The 17,618-nt window shown below is 56.8% G+C and overlaps 1 protein-coding gene across 1 annotated transcript; it reads left to right on the top strand.

Annotated features, from left to right (window-relative positions):
- Positions 1 to 437: 437 nt before the first annotated feature.
- Positions 438 to 17,155, top strand: ATP8B3 (ATPase phospholipid transporting 8B3). The gene is made up of 27 exons (XM_027791491.2): positions 438 to 505; positions 1,074 to 1,165; positions 1,688 to 1,801; positions 2,269 to 2,367; positions 2,829 to 2,890; positions 3,501 to 3,573; positions 3,675 to 3,745; positions 4,323 to 4,405; positions 4,984 to 5,142; positions 5,689 to 5,777; positions 6,657 to 6,850; positions 7,543 to 7,751; positions 9,076 to 9,110; positions 9,587 to 9,740; positions 10,154 to 10,342; positions 10,778 to 10,890; positions 11,305 to 11,469; positions 11,765 to 11,876; positions 12,180 to 12,255; positions 12,702 to 12,843; positions 13,290 to 13,557; positions 14,071 to 14,294; positions 14,915 to 14,998; positions 15,260 to 15,499; positions 15,704 to 15,842; positions 16,120 to 16,343; positions 16,919 to 17,155. Exons 1-27 carry the CDS (start codon positions 442 to 444, stop codon positions 17,153 to 17,155), a joined length of 3,711 nt encoding a protein of 1,236 aa, XP_027647292.2. The 5' UTR covers positions 438 to 441.
- Positions 17,156 to 17,618: the final 463 nt, after the last annotated feature.

Below are 17,618 nucleotides of genomic sequence, written 5' to 3' on the forward strand. Positions count from 1 at the left end.
GTACAGCCCCGTGGAGGGCAAATATGCGTCTGTGGGGAAAAAATACCGGGGGAAGTGGATTTCAGTTCAGATCTGAGATGTGGCTGGTCCTGCAAAAGGCAGGGCAAAGGGCATCAGGTGTCAAAGGAAGAAAGACCTTTTCTTTCAAATGTTTCTGAACAAATGCTCTGCCTGACGCCACCGATCCGGGACCTTCAGGTGGCTATGGAGGAATGCGCGTCCCTTCATACCTCCAGGACAGTAAAAAGGTCTGAGTTAGTCTGCAGCTCCGGGGAAGACCTCCATCCCCAGCTGTGCTCAGAAGAGCATCCCTTCCACACCATGTCCTGCCCGGGGGGGTGGAGGGCCCAGCTTTGGGACGTTGGAGCATCCCTGTGGGATCATGGTGTCATTGCTCAGCATGGCAAATATTTGCGGTTGTCCTTGTTCCTAGGTCCTGGCATGGGAGCCATCGCTGAGCAGGACCCAGCCTCGGGCTGCCTGCATGGAAAGAAGCAGCTGCCAGGTCAGTGTGCGATGAGCGTGGGTTAGGGGTCTTCTGGGGGTTTTTTAGTCAGTTTATGAGAAAGTTGAATGTGGGACAGGGTTGTAAGATGGGGAAGAAACAGGTTTGGGGTGAAACGGTCTGGAAGGATGGACCAGGAGCTGGGGAACATGGCTTGGTGGCATCTGTGCTGATCAAAATGAAATCAGCAGAATGAAATGAATGAGCAGAAATGAAATCAGGAGAGGAATGACCAGTCTTCAGAATAGCAAAGGCTGTGCTTGGAGGAGTTGTCCTTCACCTGGCCTGGTTATACTGTTAAACCAAAACCTGAGCCCAAATGGTGAGCCTGAGGCTCGGGAGCGAGCGTGCACAGCAGTCCTACGTCTCAGGAAGCTTCTGGCCTCCTGCCTGCTCCGTGACCCAGCTGAGCCCAAGGACCCGGCTCTGTCCCAGCTGTACCCTGGCTGCTCTCCAGGTCCAGACGCGCTGTGGGAAGTCCCATTCTCCCAGCAGTGGGTCACCAGGAGCCCAGCGGCACCATCACTGGCTCTGCTAAGAGCTGGTGGGTACCCACTTGCTTTTCCAGCTTTCACCTGGGAGGTGAGGGCCAATGACCGAAACTACCACATGCAATTCAAGAAGAAATTCGCCTTCTGTCTGAGCAAGAAGAAGTATGCGGTGAGTCAGCCCGGGCCAGCCCTGGGCCCAGCCCGTGATTCCTGAGCTCGTGATGGTCGGGGGTGACGTGACAGGGATGCTGCAAAGTGATCTCCAGTAGGATGGAGAGTCACACGCATAATCCTCAATGAGGAGGACAGGCTGCTCCCTGCCTGGTGCCCCAGATGCCCTCTGAAGTGGTCAGACAAGGAGCAGGGCTATGTGATGGGTACTTTTTAGTCTGATGGTCAAATGAAAAGAAAAGGAGTCTTGATTGAACAAAACCAGATTCTTTTTCCAGCTAAATAATGACCATCTAGTTGAGGCCAGTTAGGTATGCTTTAGATGATCAGAAGCAAATCATTTTGTTTCAGTTTTATACAGTGCTTTGCTCTAATCAATCTTTTTTTTTTTTCCTTATGGCTTTGGTAATTTTTCAAAGGCATCTCTTATGCCGTGAAAACTTGAGAAATCCTAAAACACCAGAATGTTTTTGACATTTTCAAAACACGTCCTTGACTTTGACCTGCCTCTCTCCCGCAGGGCAATGCCATTAAGACGGCCAAGTACAATATCTTCACCTTCCTGCCCCTGAACCTCTACGAGCAGTTCCACCGGACAGCCAACGTCTACTTCATCTTTGTCATCCTCTTGCAGGTGAGATGGACACCGAGGTAAGAGCAAGCATGTGCCAGTGTCTGGTGAAGGAGGATGGTCTGGTGTTTAGAGTAGGGGACTCTGGTGTCCCTGGTGTCAGGGATGCTGCTTTTCAGTGTCATTCATGAGCTCTGAAGGGGTTTCTCCTACGTCAAGTTGGTTACTCTAAACGGTTGGGTTTGGGTGTAAGCAAAGCTCACGTAGACCGCACCTAAACAGAAATCCTACCCTCCAGATTCAGGGACCCACAAGCATTTCACAGGTCCACTTTAAAAAGAAGTGAAAATTCCAAAAAACAATTCTCTGTGGATAGGGATGTCAACTTGAGTCTGCCTGGATGGGTTCCTGCCATCCTCAGGTGCTGGCTGCGGAGGGGAGCTGGGGGAAAGGGGGACTTACTCAGTCACCTCAAGTGTCCCAAGGTGGGGTGAAAGTCATGTCAGTGGTGTAAAATTCTCCTTCTCTAGACCTTCCCTGAGATCTCCACGCTGCCCTGGTATACTCTGCTGTTCCCCCTGAGCTGCCTCCTCACCATCCGGGGTCTACGAGACCTGATCGATGACATTGTGAGTACAAGTTGAAGCAAAAGGCTGTGAGCGTTGGGATCGGGTCCTGGGGGGGTGGGCAGTAGAAGAGGCCCCTTAGCTGCTGGGTGAACTGAAAAGCTGGGAGTTGCCATCACTCATCGTTCCTGAGGTACCATCAACTCTACCATGTCCAAAACGTTTTGTATTTTCCCTTGGGAAGGATGGGACCAGCCAGTTGCTTTCCTTGGGGTCTAGACCCCCATCTCCATCATCTTTAATATCTTATCCAATGGCTGTATTCCCAGGTTGGTCCCTAGAAATACCTGGGGGGGAATTTAGCCTTTTTATTCATCAGAATTCATCTTCTGACTGCTTCAGGAAGCAGATCCAGGGCTGAGGAGGCAGGTTGTGGCATTAAGAGAGTTGTTTTCATGGGACAAGGAAGCCTGGCTTGGCCCATCCTTCACTTCTGGCGTCTTTTTTTTCTCTCCTCTGTGCAGGGCCGTCACCAAAGTGACAAAAACGTCAACAGCCGGCCATGTGAAATCCTCTCTGGGAAGAGGTGAGGGGCTTCGGGAAGCTGTACCCACGTGTTCCAGGCTTGCGTGGAACGATGGGTCATCTGAAGCGCTAAGCAGCCTTGAGCACAGCAGCTGAGGAGGGTCTTGGTGGGACTGTCCCTGACTCTGCAAAATCCCATCACCTCCCACAATCTGCTGCAGGTCCAGCTGGTCCCCTGTGGGGATGATTGCGTTCCAGCCATGGTCTAAAAAAGCCCTCATTTGCTGTGATGTGCTGGAAGGAGGGTTTCCTGGGCCACAAAAGTTCCTCCAGGTCTTCATATCTAACCCAGAGAGTCATGCCGTGCTACACACGGGTCCGGGGAAAGACCAACACTTCCCACCTGTGGCCAGGGGTCTGAAAGTCCCTGCCACCCATAGGTGCAGGGGATGTGTATGTTACCGGTGGGTCCTGTGCCATCCTCAGTGCTCAACCATCCTTTGGTCATGCAGATGGGAGGCCATCCCGGTGGCAGAGGCACCACCAACCTGGAGACGCCATTCACGCAAGAAGCTGGGATGGACACAGGCTGGTCCAGAGGGCAGCAGCAGCCCCAGCCCCTGTCCCACTGCTCCACCAGGGTAAAAATGTCCCCCCTAATTCTCCTGCAGCTTCCGCTGGCAGAAGTGGCACGACATCTGCGTCGGGGACATCGTCCGGCTGCGTAAGGAGAGCGTTGTCCCGGTGAGTGGTGCCCGGAGCTGGCTGCCCCAGAGGCAGTGGGGGGGATGTATCGGGGAGGAGGGGCTCAGCCAGATGCCCTCTCCCCCTTTTTGCTCTTCAAGGCCGACATGCTCTTGCTGTGCAGCTCGGAGCCCAGCAGCCTGTGCTACGTGGAGACTGCCGACATCGATGGGTGAGGAGAGGGGCAGGGGACTGCTGCTGCCATGGGGGGAGAGGGGCAGAGATACCCCAGCCAACAGATGAAGCCTCCTGTCTTGGGGACCCCCCAGCACTGGGGGAGTCAGGCACGCTGGGAGGGCTGCGGGTTCAGCAGAACCCATGGGGTGTGGGGGATCCTCTGCAAGCTAAAACTACAGACACCCTCGAAACAGGGGTTGAGCCCCCTGATTTTGGAAATGGGAGTCCAAAACCACTTTTAAGGCTTCCACAGAGCAGCTTGTGACCTCGGGCATCTCCCTCCATCTCCTGGCTCCCTCCCAGCGAGGGGGGACGACGACAGAGGTTGCCCATCCCTTCCACCTCCATCTGCAGGATGATTTAATGGCAGGGTCCTTGGGCCAGGGCTCCCTCCCTGCATGAGTGCTCCATGTCTGGCACGATAGGTCCCTATCTCACTTTTCATTGCCATCACTCATGTAATCACCCGATAATTAACGGCAGTCATGGTCTCATGGGTCCAACAGCAGAATTAACAGCTCTGTCACCCCACAGGGTCGTTTCATTTCTCCCTCCCTGGCTCTTGTTCACAGGGAAACGAACCTGAAGTTCAGACAAGCCCTTCTGGTCACCCACCAGGAGCTGGTGAGTGAGGAGAGCATGGCTGCCTTTGATGGTGAGTGTCCCGGCCGGGCGAGGATGCGGCTGTCCCGCTGGGATGGGACGGGTCCAGCCTCGGGAAGCCTCTGTCCCATCGGGCACCGGGTGCCATCAGTCCAATGGGACACTGCGCTTGCTGCTGCCCACCCGGAGCCAAAGCCCCTGCGGGGAGACCCTTCCTCAGCAGAGTGGCTCTGTGCTGGTTCCGTCAGGGCTGTGCACCTTCCCCCCGCCCTGGATCTTCCCGGACCTGAGCTCAGACCCTGGATTTTTTTCTCCTTTGGTCCTTCGTAGGACGCAGACTCCCTTCTGGGAGGCTCTGGGGGTGAAGGGGGTTGTGTTTGCACCTTGTTTACAGCCTAGTGCGGTTCCCAGACCGAGCCCCCTCCCAGCACCGCAGGGTGACCCTCCAGCTTAGCCTGGATTTGAACCCTCCGTATCCCAACTCCACCTGGAGCTGCCCTGACAAAATCTGAATCTCCCCGAGAAGCTGCCAGCGACCCTCTTTGGAGGGGATGAGTGGGTTGGGGGTGAGGGGAGAGGAAGGTCCCGTGTCCCCCGCAGCCACCGCCTGAACCGTGCCCTCTACCCAAGGGACAGTGACCTGCGAGGAGCCCAACAGCCGCATGCACAGCTTCACCGGCACGCTGGAGTGGAGGGGTGAGACCTACTCGCTCGACAGCGAAAGGATCTTGCTGCGAGGCTGCAGGCTTCGCAACACCGACGTCTGCTACGGCTTGGTTATCTACGCAGGTCAGCGCCTGGCCCCGGATCAGGGAGGGCAGAAACCACCCAGCTCCCCACGGATTTTAAGCTGCCCCAGCGCTTCTGGCAGCAGCAGGTCCCACTCCCAGCTGGTACAAAGTGGGAGGACCTGGCGCTGGAACCAAGCCCCCAGTGGTTTATCCTAAGCTTTGCTGGTGGTGGGCTTGCTGGCAAGGAGATGATGCAGTGGTACCCAACCTCTGCTCCTCCCAGGTTAGATCTCACCTACAAAATGTGATCCAAGGATCGTCCTGGATTCACTCCGCTCAGTGGCTTCTTGCACTTTGTGGCTCAGTGTGGCTGAGAGCTTGGCCACCAGCAGCTGTGGGCAGGTGGGAGGGGCGAGGGCTGGTGGGAGCAGCACTTGGAGAGTGAGGCACAGCTTGGTTATCCACAGATCAAGGGCTGCAGTCCTCCAAAGTCATCAGAGGTGGGGAGATGTTGTTATGGAGGCAACCAGCATCACTTAGCTGTGAGGCAACCTTCTGGGAGCTGTGGACTTGCATTTTTACTTCCAAGATCTTTCTCATCCAGGATTTGATTCCAAAATTATGAGGAACTGTGGAAAGATCAAGCAGAAGAAAACCAAGCTGGACTGCATGATGGACCGGCTGGTGATCATAGTGAGTGTGGTTCAAACACTTCCTGCCCTGGTCCACCAGCCGCCTGGGGTTGATCACAGGTCTTCTCCTGAGAGTTGATCTCATGGATCATCAGGAACATCTCCTGGGTGATGCTGATTTTCTTCAGCTTGCAATATTTTGCTCAAAATATCTTGGGTTTATCATGGTAATGGGCAAATACCAAGTGATGTTCCCATCAGGGAGTGGCAGCTGCTGGGTCTGGAGCAGCGTGCATGGTGGTTGTGTTGCTTAAACCCTGGACCTTGGCCACTCTGAGCCCTTGGCTGCAGAGCAGCCCCTTGGCTTAGGGAACCAGAGCGTTCAGGATCTCCAGCCCCTTCTGCCTGCACTAATCCATAACCGTGCGGGTCCAAGGAGGCAGCTTGTGCTGAGGGACCAGCAGGCTGTGGCTCAGCACCGATGGAGGCAGGTGGAGGCCAGGGGCAGGAGGAACCTTTCCTCTGTGGGAAGCAAAGCAGTGTGGGCGTAACGAGGAGTTGGATGGCTCTTACTCCTGTTCTCGGTGGTTGGGTGTCATCACTCCTCGGATCGGCCACCACCACTGCTCTGCTTGCCGACAGTTCAGCAGGAAAGCTGCAGAACAGCCCCGCTGCTGGGAGACAGTGTCTGCGGCCATTCGGAGGGTGGGAAAGCTGGGGTTTACTCTGTGCATGCTGCAGATGTGTCATCTGGAATATGTGTTGCAATCCCTCACCCCAGCCCAGGATGAGCTCTGAGAACCAGCTTCAGGCGCAGGGACAGCCTTCCCCAGGCTTGCAGCTAAATGAGGCCGTTTGGAAGGGGCAATGGTTAGTCCTAGAAAAGAGTCTGGTGGGCGCTGGTGTGATGGGACATTCTCACCCTGGCTTCCCATCTCAGATCTTCCTGGTGCTGCTGGTCACATCGCTGTGTCTCGCTGTTGCCTCTGGGTTTTGGGCCAGGATGTTCCAGGAGAAGCACAGCTACCTCTCTGCTCTCTACAAGAACACAACTCCTGCCCAGCAGGCCTTCTTCAACTTCTGGGGCTTCACAATCCTCCTGAGCATCATCATACCCATGTCCATGTATATAACGTAAGAACAATAGAGCTTGGAAGCGATCAGAGATCAGTACCCCTCTCCCTGCCCTTGGCCATAGGCTGGCACCTTGGTTTACAGCCAAAAAATGGGGCTGCACAGAAGAGCCAGCGGTGACCCTGAGTGAGTCATCCCCATGTGTCCCCTTAGCCATGAGAGATTATGGAGGATGGGGTGCGTATCTTCCAAGCATTGATGAGGTACTTTGAGATCTTCTCAGAGGAAAGCCAGCGAAGAGATGGCTGGCGCTGGAAATTGTGGGCAGGATGCAGGTGAGACCCATAGAGGTGGCGTTTGCCCACCAAGCAGCAGCAGGGTGGGGGAGAGAAGCGCACAGCCGTTGTGAGCAGGCAATAATCACAGTTTGTGATTTTTTGTGATGGAAGAAGCAGTTTCCAGACTTTTCAGCCCTTCACCGAACCTCCCTCTCTATGTATTTTGGCACCAAGGGCCAGATTTCCAGTGGGGAGCCTGGTTGCCTGGGTCCCCGTGGGCTCTCGGTCTGGTGTGATGAGCCTTCTGGAAGCCTGGCCATGAGCAATGGAAACCCCCTTGTGTCCCCCAAGCTCAGAGCCAGGTGGGGAGCTCCCCTCTGCCCTCTCTCCCCGTGTCAGTCCCCCAGGTGCCCCGGGATGTGAGGAACGCGATCTCCTTCCCCAGCATGAAGTTTCTTCTACCTGACTTCCTAGGTTTGAATTCATCTATCTGGTGAACAGCTTTTTTATCAACTGGGATCTGGAAATGTATTACGCTGTCAAAGACATCCCGGCAAAAGCCAGAAGCACCAGCCTCAACGATCAGCTTGGCCAGATCGAATACATCTTCTCGGACAAGACTGGCACCTTGACGCAAAACATTATGAGCTTCAAGAAATGCTGCATCAATGGGACCATCTATGGTAACTTTTGATGGAAGCAAGTTTGTAGGGACTCACGGGTTAGGTGAACCTGGAACTGGTTCTTTCCATTCCTCCTGGCTTGCTGGGGAGTTTGGGCCATGTGGATTGACCTTGGTGGTCAGGTGTGTAGATGGAAGCTGCTGTAGGAATTTGGGTTGTTCCATCCCCCATGTTATTGGTGCTTTGCAGGGAGCACAGTGCCTGCGGTTGCGCTTGGCTCATGTTCCCAGTGCACGGAGTCAGGGCACAGTTCTGCCCCCTAAAACGGGAGCCTACCTTTCAGGAGATGTGTCATGCCCCAAACTCAGCTGAGATCAGCCAGGTTTTCCCCGACAAAAAAAGGAAAGCCTGGGGTTAGGGGCCCAGCAAAGCCACATGACAAACACATAGTCTGAGTGAGGTGGATCCCTCCTGAAATAATGGGCTGATGCTGGCCCAGGTGGCCAGGACAGGGTAGAGCAGAGCCGTGGGGTGATGGGCCAGTGAAGCCCATGGATTTTCATTTTCTGTGAAGGTCTTGGAGAAAAAGGAGGTTTTGCTTTACTTCTTTGCATTGTTTTCTGGTGAATCTCTAGCTTGGTTTCCAGCTCTGGGCACTTTGAGGCTTTCAGGTGATGGATGGAGGAGGTGAAGAAGTTATCATTCCCCTTGCGTTGTTTCTTTAAAATGAATGCATGTAATTGCTCTTTGCTGTTTATTTTTTTTTTTAATGATTCTGCTTGTCTTTCCCCATAGAAACCTGAGAATCACCAAGGCTTTTTCTTATTGCCATACTTACTTGAGCTCTTGGCTGGCTTCTGGGAGCTCTCTCAGTGCTTCATTAGTGAAATTTAGCAAGCAGGGCAGGCCAGAGCTTTAGCACAGAGCTCCCTTTTCCTGAGATAAGTATCAGGCACTTGAGACAAACCGGTAGTGATAAAAGCAAAAGCAGAGGAAGGGAAAAGAAAAGATCTAGCAAAGTTTTTAAGCAGGAATAAAGCCAGTTCTGCCCTGCCTGATGGATCGTGTTGAGCCTCTGCGACAGCAACATCGCTCTAATCCCGCCAGTCTCTGGCCAGCGGCGGAGGAAACGTGGGTGAAACTGGATTTTTCACATTAAAAACGTGTCGAAAGTCTGATCGGTCCAAGAGCCAAAGAAATCAGACCTGGATATCCTAACGGAGCCTGGCTCATGACCAGCAGCCAGCAGATGCTGCAAACCGGTCCCTTTTTGTTGGTGTTTCGGCCAGCAGAGCAGCCGTCCCTTCCAGAGGAACTGCTGAAGCCCTCGTTAGTGATGCTCCCTGCCAGCTCTCAATTAATTGAACTGTTTTTATTTTGGCAGGTACAGGCACAGGCCATGAGAACAAACAGCCATCGGTGCGTAACTCCCCCCTCCTACTCACATGGGGCTAGATGCTGCCCCTTGCTGGGGCCAAAGCGCAGCAGTTGGTGGTTACACCAGCAGCAGGCACAGCCTTTTGCCTGGTGTCCTGTTTGCTGGTGGCGGGTCCCATCCTGTCGGAAAGTGCCCATGTTTCCTGGGGCTGGCAAGTTTGTTGGTCCTCAGCTGCCAGTTAAGGACAGGGAAGCCGGGTTTATAAAACAATGCAGTTCTGATTTTATTTTTTTTTTATTATTTTTTTTTTTTAATTCCCAACCTTTTTATACTCACCCCCTTGGGGTAGACGATGCAGAGCTCTGCTTACAGACTCCAATCTGGATCGGACCATGCCAGCACGGGGTCACTGCATCACCCCCCAGCAGCATCCCTGGTGGAGAACCCCATGCTCCATCTCTCTCAGATGCCTTCATCTGGTCTGATGAAAAGAGACAACTGTTTGTGCCTCTTGCAGGGATTGGGATCGACCTGGAACCACCACGGGGAGAAGCTGGACTTTTGTGATGGCATGCTGGTGGAAGCTGCCCAGCGGGACAACGACTCCACGCTGAGGGAGTTCCTGAGGCTGCTGGCCCTCTGCCACACTGTCATGGTGGAGGAGAAGGGCGGTGGGTTGGCCATGGGGGTTGGCACGCTTGGTGTGGGATCTAGCCGCCGTTCAGGGCGTTGAGGCTCCTTCCATCGCCCAGCTGTGCTCTGCTGTGCGGGGAGCAGGTGGCACGAGACCCCAGGGACACTTTGTGCCGCTGTCCTGGCGTCACAGCGGTGCACATCTGGGTTTGTTTTAAAGCTAATTAGTTGGAACGGAAACACGGTGGGGATAATCCATCCCTGTCCGGGCACTTGTCCTGCCTGGGGCAATGAGCAGAAGGGATGAGACAAGTAGGATTGAGTTTCCCTAGCCTGGTGGCTTGGGCTTTAGAGTGCCCATAGATAATGTCGGTGCTGGGCAAGACCAGGGTGTTTCAGGTGTCCCTTGGCTGGGAGGTCTCCTTGCCTAATCCCTGCTCCTCTCCTGCAGACCAGCTGGTTTATCAGGCAGCTTCACCAGATGAAGAAGCCCTGGTGATGGCAGCCAGGGACTTGGGGTACGTCTTTCTGTCCCGAACGCAAGACACCATCACCATCAGTGAGCTGGGGAAGAAGAGGACGTACAAGGTGCTGGCCATGCTGGACTTCAACAGCGATCGCAAAAGGATGTCTGTCCTGGGTGAGCGGGACAGGGTGGCTCAGGGGGGCCCTCCAGGGACACAGAGGGTCCCTTCTGTACTCAGCCCTACAAAGGATGGCACCGAGATGGCTGCAGTGGACCAGCACAGGGGCTCCTAAGGATCGTCCTGGGCATCCCTGCAGTTTTGCTCACCCTGACACCTTGGTGAAGGCAGCTGGCAAAAGTTTGAGCAGCCAAGAGAGACCAAGTAAATCAGGGGCTCAGAGGAGTTGTGTGAGGAACTGTCAGTCCTTGAGGCCCGATCCTGCCTCGCGGTGGTGTAGATCTGGGGAAATTCCTGTGCTTTCTATCACTGCTGGCAGAAAAGCACCAGCATCCCCTGTGGTGCCTTCTGCAGCGTGGCCATCACATGGGGACAGTGATGAGTGGGAGTCTCTCGCTGGGGACTTAGGCTGTCCCTCCTCTTCCTCCCAGTGCGAGACCCCCAGGGCACAATCCGGCTCTACACCAAGGGGGCTGACACGGTCATCCTGGAGAGATTGCAGAGCCGAGGGCCCAATGAGACCTTCACTGAGATGGCATTGGATGTGAGTCCCACGCCAGCCTGCGGCGAAGAGGGCTGGTCTCCCTGCTGCTGGCTTTGGGCTGGGTGTCCTGCAGTCCCTGCTGCTCTTTCTCTCTCTGGCTTCAGGATTTTGGTCCTTCTTTCTTCCTTCTGCTCTACGAGCCTCACCTGCACATGGGACAGGGGCTAAGAGGGTATCAAATCCACCTTCGGTGTTCTGTATGGACCAGAGCATTGCAATGTATGGCATTGCAAGGATGCTCATGGGGATGCTGTAGGATGGGGAGGGAGCCAGAGCCCAGCGGGAGAGCCTCAAAACCTGGAGTGTCTCTGGCTGTGCCCATGGGGGCATCGCGGCTGGCTGGCATGATGCCCTGGTCCACCATGAGAGTCATCCTGGCTGAGGGAAGGGAGACCTGATGTCTCATCTCTGTAGCGCTTTGCAGAGGAGACACTGAGGACTTTATGCCTGGCCAGCAAGGAGGTGAGCGAGGCTGAGTACAGCACGTGGAGCAGGAGGCACCGGGAGGCCAGTGTCCTGCTGCAGGACCGCGCGCGGGAGCTGGACAAGCTGTACGAGGAGATGGAGCAGGACCTGCAGGTGGGATGAGGCAGGGGTTTAGAAGGAACCGGCTGTGCTGGTCCCACAGAGGGCAGGAGTGTGGCATTCAGCTCTCTGGGTTGAGGGGGGTGTCCAGCCCAACACCCTGCCCCCTGGGTGGGAGGGCAGGTGGAGTTCCACAGGTGACTTTGTGACATGCCAATAGACACTGGGGTAGATATCTGTCAGATTGTGTCCGCTCATGGGCAAGGACTCCTGGTTGGACCCAGGGGCAATTCCCACCTCCATATCTTGCCGTGCCCCGTGGCGTGACACCCACTTACCCTCCTTCCAGCTGCTGGGGGTCACAGCCATTGAGGACAAGTTGCAAGACGGAGTCCCTGAGACTATCCAGCTGCTGAAACTGGCCAACATTAAAGTGTGGGTGCTGACAGGAGACAAACAAGGTCAGTGGAGGCAACCCCAGACCCCGTTTCAGCTTCTCCCCTACCCAGGACCAGAGAAGAGGTGAGACCCCGGGAGTGGGCAGCAGCCAGGTTCTGCTGTTCCCTTTAATGCAGCAGCACGTCCCCCAGGTCATGTCACCCGTGGGGAAACTGAGGCAGGGGAAGCCATCTGCGCGATGGCATCGAGCTGGAGCAGAGCCCCCAGCAGCTGCTGCCCACCAAGGGCTGTTGTACCTGAGGGCTGGGGGCTGCCCGGGGACGTGGGGGACAGCACCCCTGGCCGCTGACACCTGCGTGTTGCAGAGACCGCAATGAACATTGGCTATGCATGCAAGCTGCTCACGGACGACATGGAGATCCTGGAGGAGAAGGAGATCAGGTGAGGAATGATGACCTCCTGGTTCAGGATGTTGTCGTCCCTACTGAAGACACCTGAGGGTATAGGGACCTGTGCAGGTTAGGCACAGCTCAAGTCTGCCTGAGATGATGCTTCTCCTTCCCTGTCCCAGCCTGAATGTCCATGGCCTTCATCTGCGGATGCTTTTCCAGGCTTCCCCATCTGTTCCTGCCCCTTCTCCTCCTTGGCAGGCTTTGACCAGAAGGTGCTTAAGCTGTCTCTCCAGCCTGTAAACCACAGGGACAGAGGCTGATTTCTGGCATCAGTGCAGCCCTGGGACCCCCTGTCTCCCCCTGTTCCCACCACTGGGTAGCAGCTCCATCTCCCTGGAGCTTTGAGATGGCAAAGGCCAACTGTAGGTCTCGGTCGAAGCTGGGCATCCTGCCCAGTGTCCTCAGCTCAGCTCCAGCCACCCCTTCCTCACACAGCGAGGTTCTCAAGGCTTACTGGGTGAGCAACAACAACCTCGGCGGCAGCGGGGAAGCACGGTGCAGCAGCCGCCTCTCCCAGCAGCGCCCAGAGCCTATGTGCCACAAGAAGAGAGCCATCATCATCAGTGGGGACTTCCTGGTAAGGTGGCACTGGGATGCAATTCTCAGCTCCCTGCTTGCACCAGCAGATTGCTGGTCCTGCCCTGGTGCTCTCAAAGTCCTGGGTGGCACCACACACAGAGGACGTGATGTCCCTCCTGCCCGTGGAGTGGGAAAAGCCTGTTTTGTGCTGGGGAATGGGGCGTGGAGAGGGGGACAACCTTGCACCAATCCTTTGGCACTGGGGGACGTTGACCGCACCTGCCCTACCAGTCTTCTGGGATGATGCAGGCTGGCATGTGCTCTTCTGGTCATACTGGAGCAAACTGGTCTCATGGTCAGTGTCTACTGCGTGGTGAACTTGGAGAAAATGGGGCTCACATTTTCGTAGCATCTACAAGATTGAAAAATATTGTTGAGGAACTGGGGGCTCTTGTGCTGTGAAGGCTATGGGTGAGGTCCCAGCCACGTCTGCTCTCCCCCAAGGACAAAATCCTGCACACAGGAGAGGTGCTGAAGGAGGAGAAGGGCTGGCCCTGGCAGCGGCTGGCTTGCTGCAGGGCTCCGGGCTCGCAGGAGTGGGGCAGTCTGGTGGAGAAGGCCTTCGTGGACTTGGCCACCAGCTGCCAGGCAGTGATCTGCTGCAGGGTGACCCCCAAGCAGAAAGCCCTCATCGTGCAGCTGGTGAAGAAGCACAAGAAGGCCATCACACTGGCCATTGGGGATGGGGCCAACGACGTCAACATGATCAAAAGTGAGGCTCGGGGCAGGGGGAGCGTGGGTTTCGGTGGGCATGACCCGCTGGTGGGGAGTGGTGGTGCCCTATCTGCCATCTCCACCACATCATCCTCTCCTTTGAGGGGAGGAGCTGGGACGGGAACCTCCAAACCAGTTCCCCCCATTGCTGTGCTGGGAGGGGAGTGAGGCACAGGTCCAGGACCAGCCTGGGACCAGAGCAGGGTGGGACCGCTCGCTCTGGCAGTGGGGATGAACCTTGATGAAGCTTCAAGCCCCAGTGTGGGCAGCTCCAGAGACATCCCTGCCCCTCTCCAGCAGCCCTGCCACGGGGCTGTGCCCACCCCATGCCCAGCCACGCCTGGCACGTCACTCCCACAGCTTCGGCACGTGATAGAGGGGGCTTCCCTTTGTCCACCGTTCCTGCATTCACCCTCTGCCCATCAGCTTGGGAGCAATCCACGGGGAAATCGAGCACCCAGCTGCCCCAAGACCTGCCCCCCAGCCTTTCACACCCTCCTGTTCTCTGCAGCCGCTGACATCGGGGTGGGCATCAGCGGGCTGGAGGGCATGCAAGCCGTGCAGTGCAGCGACTACGCCCTGGCGCAGTTCTCCTACCTCCAGCGCCTCCTGCTCGTCCACGGCCGCTGGGCATATCTCCGCATCTGCAAGTTCCTCCGCTACTTCTTCTACAAGACCTTTGCTGGCCTCATGGCCCAGGTCTGGTTTGCTTTCCACAGCGGATTCACGGCTCAGGTGAGGGAGGCAGCCATTAGCATGGGTCACATCCATCCCGGGGGGAGGGGGGGGGGGGCTGCACACCCGTGTTCCAAACCCCCCTGCTGAGGATCCCATGCAGGTCCCATGCCTGGTACTGCCCGATGGACACATGTCCACATCACCACCCCGGTCTCCTTTCTCCCTTACCATGGTATTGGGCTGTCCAATTTTTTGGGACTGCCTGGCTGAGATGCAACTAGTTATCTGGTTTTTGCCTGGCTGTGTTGGGAAAAGCACGCTGGGGAGATCTGGGATGTCCTCGTGAGCTGCAGCTCAGCCTTGAACAGATGCAGGGAAAGATCCCACGTGCACTAAGCTGGTTGCCACCAAAATGGGAGCATTTATCCCAAGGGCCATCAGCGTGACTTGACCACCACTGCGTGGCTCCAGCCCCCCATCTCCACCTGAAGCATGGCCCCCCAGCCCACCAATTGCTGCGGACAACGTGGAGCTGATGCAGAGCCTGGGGCAAGGCCATGGGGGCTTCCCCGGAGTCTGGATGTGGGTCTCTGGGACCCACCCCTGGTGCCTGGGCACCTTTTCCGAGTCTTTCCAAAGCTCCTCTGAGCTCACAGCCGCTTTCTTCTCCCTTCTAGCCTCTGTACGAAGGCTGGTTCATCGCGCTCTACAACATTTTCTACACTGCCTACCCCGTGCTATCCGTGGGCCTTCTGGAGCAGGTACGGGTTCTCCGGGCTGCATCCCTGGCGGATGCGAATCGGCCCAGCAGTTGTTGCACCCCATCTGCGTGGCTCTTTCTGCTGGGATGTGGTACCCACCCTGCGCTGGGAGCCCACCACTGGTCCTGGTGTGTCGTCCCCCACAGAGCAAGCAGGTGGAGGGACTTGCTGCAGGTCTCCCGAAGCGTGTGTTGGGTGGGGTGGCCCAATCCTGCTCCCCACTGTGGGTGGGGAAGGTGATGCTTGATGCCTTCCTGGCAGGACGTGAGTGCCAAGAAGAGCCTGGAGTTCCCTGAGCTCTACATGATCGGGCAGCAAGACGAGCTCTTCAACTACCGCGTTTTTGGTGTCACCCTCCTGCACGGGGTCAGCACCTCACTCGCCAGCTTCTACATCGCACTCTGGGCCTTCGAGGACCACGTCGGCAGCAAGGCTGTTGGCGACTACGAGTCCTTCGCCATCACGGTGGCCACGTCGGCGTTGCTGTCGGTCCTGGTGGAGGTGAGCACCAACCTGCCCTTCCCCATCCTGGCCCTGCAGCAGATGTTTAGGGTTGCAGCCCTGGGTGCTCTGACACCACCCGCAGCAGCTCCGTGGCTGGGGGACGATCTCCGTTGGGGCAGGGGAGGGATCTGAGGCAAGTGGCCAAATGGAAGTCCCTGCAGCCTCCATGAGATGCTGTGCGCCCTACCCTTCTCCCTGCAGATCATCCTGGACACTAAGTTCTGGACGGTGTTGTCCTTCCTGATGGTCACAGCCAGCCTGCTGCTCTTCTGCCTCTTCTCCTTCCTGACCCAAAGCATTGATGCCTTCAGGATAGCCCCTACCATCTTCCGCTTCCCAGGTGAGATGCCCTGGGGGTCCCCATGGTCCTTCCTTTCCCCAGCCAGGGGATCCCAGCCTGGGCTTGGTGCTGGCAGCTGTTTCCCACCTTGTAGATCATCTTTTCATTGCCCCTTCTTGATCCTGCCGTCTTCATTTTTGACTCCAATTTATATGCCATCTCCTCTTTAGACCCCTCAACACCTTCATGGGTGGGAGCATGCCCCTCAACAGCTGATCCCTCTGTCTTCTCCACCTTCCCTACTTAAACATCACCCACTGACTTCTTGCATTGACAGACGCCAGCCAGAACGCCCTGACCGACCCCTACGTCCTGCTCGTGGTCCTGCTGTCCCTGGTGGTGAACACCATCCCCTCGCTCACTGTCCACCTGTACCACACCATTGTGGGCAAACCCAGCATCCAGCAGGTGGGGGCTGTGCGGGGGCTGCCTGGGGAGGGGGCTGCCTTCTGCCGGCCTCAGTGCCTGGGGCTGGCCAGGGCGCTGCTGGTGATAGGAAGGGTGAGGTTCCCCAGGGAACTGCCTGGACTGTAGTGGTGGGACATGTCACCTCTCCTGGGTGGCACCACTCGCCTGCTGGTGGTCTCTCATGACACCAGTGACCAATTGTGGCACCAGGGCTCCCTCCCCACATGGCTCCACAAGAGGTCCTGGAGCAAGAGACCTGATCTGGCTCTTGGAGCGGGTCTGCTTCTGGCTGCAGTAAGGAACTGGCCTCCAGGATGCCCCAGACCAGCCACTTAGGAGGCACCAGGCTCTGGTGCAGGTCTTGGTACCACCCCCAGCCTTGGTAGAGCTCATCCCCATGTGGGTTGTGGGTTATACCTTCCTGGTGGTGCAAAGAGGTCCCAGATGAGAGCAGGGGTTGAGATTGTGCTCCAGAGCTCTGAGAGCTTTGAAGACCCCCAGGAGGGTCCCCATGTTATGCATCCCATCATGGCAACTCAGGTCATGGTGGAGCTGGGAGCCAAACCACGTCTTGGTGGAGAGTGTCCCTGTGCTCCCGGTGTGTCCCTCCTTGGGATGAGGGCTTGCCTGGACGTGGCCACAGCCCTGGTCTCTCTGTCTCCTTGCAGAAGATCTGCTTGAAAGCCAAGCAGAAGCCGGAGCCCTCAGTGGAGCTGCGTGCCCACGTCCCCCGCGGCTCCTTCCACCGCCGCTCCAGCTACGCCTTCTCCCACCAGGAGGGCTATGCTGGCCTCATCACCCGCGGGGACAGCCTGCGTGCCAGGGCCACCCGCAGCATCACCCCAGGCCTCCTGCACCCAGAGACACCCCCAGCTTTGCCCTCCCTCCCCAGCTCCTCAGCATAGCTGTCCTGGCCAGCATCAGCCTCCCACCACGCTGGGACAGGTGAGGTGCCGTCAAGAACTGGCTGGTTTCCTCCTTTTACGGGCATTTTAAAAATCTTATTTGGACGGTTTTGAAGTGCGGGCAGCTCCCGTGGCCACAGAGGGGCTGGCCCAGCCTGGGGGGCTGCTGCTGCAGGTGCTGAGCCCCGGGATGTGTCCCACCAGCAGTTCCGTCTCCCCTGTGCCATGGGTGGTGGGCTTTGCAGGAGCCTGTAAGGCCATAAAAGCCACCAAGCTCTGCCACCATGCTTGGCCCCTCGCCCTGCGACTCCCCGGCTGGCATCCCAGCCCCCCTCCCTCCGCTGAGCCCCCTTGGAGCTGGGGCTGGACCCACAAACAGCAGCTCTCCTGTCCCAGGCTCGTTATTCCACCTGCAAATTAATACAATGCCCTGACGCAAGCCCCGGGCCGGGGGCTGGGTGGC

This window comes from Falco peregrinus, chromosome 5, assembly GCF_023634155.1.
Source record: "Falco peregrinus isolate bFalPer1 chromosome 5, bFalPer1.pri, whole genome shotgun sequence".
In the NCBI taxonomy this organism is placed as follows: Eukaryota; Metazoa; Chordata; class Aves; order Falconiformes; family Falconidae; genus Falco; species Falco peregrinus.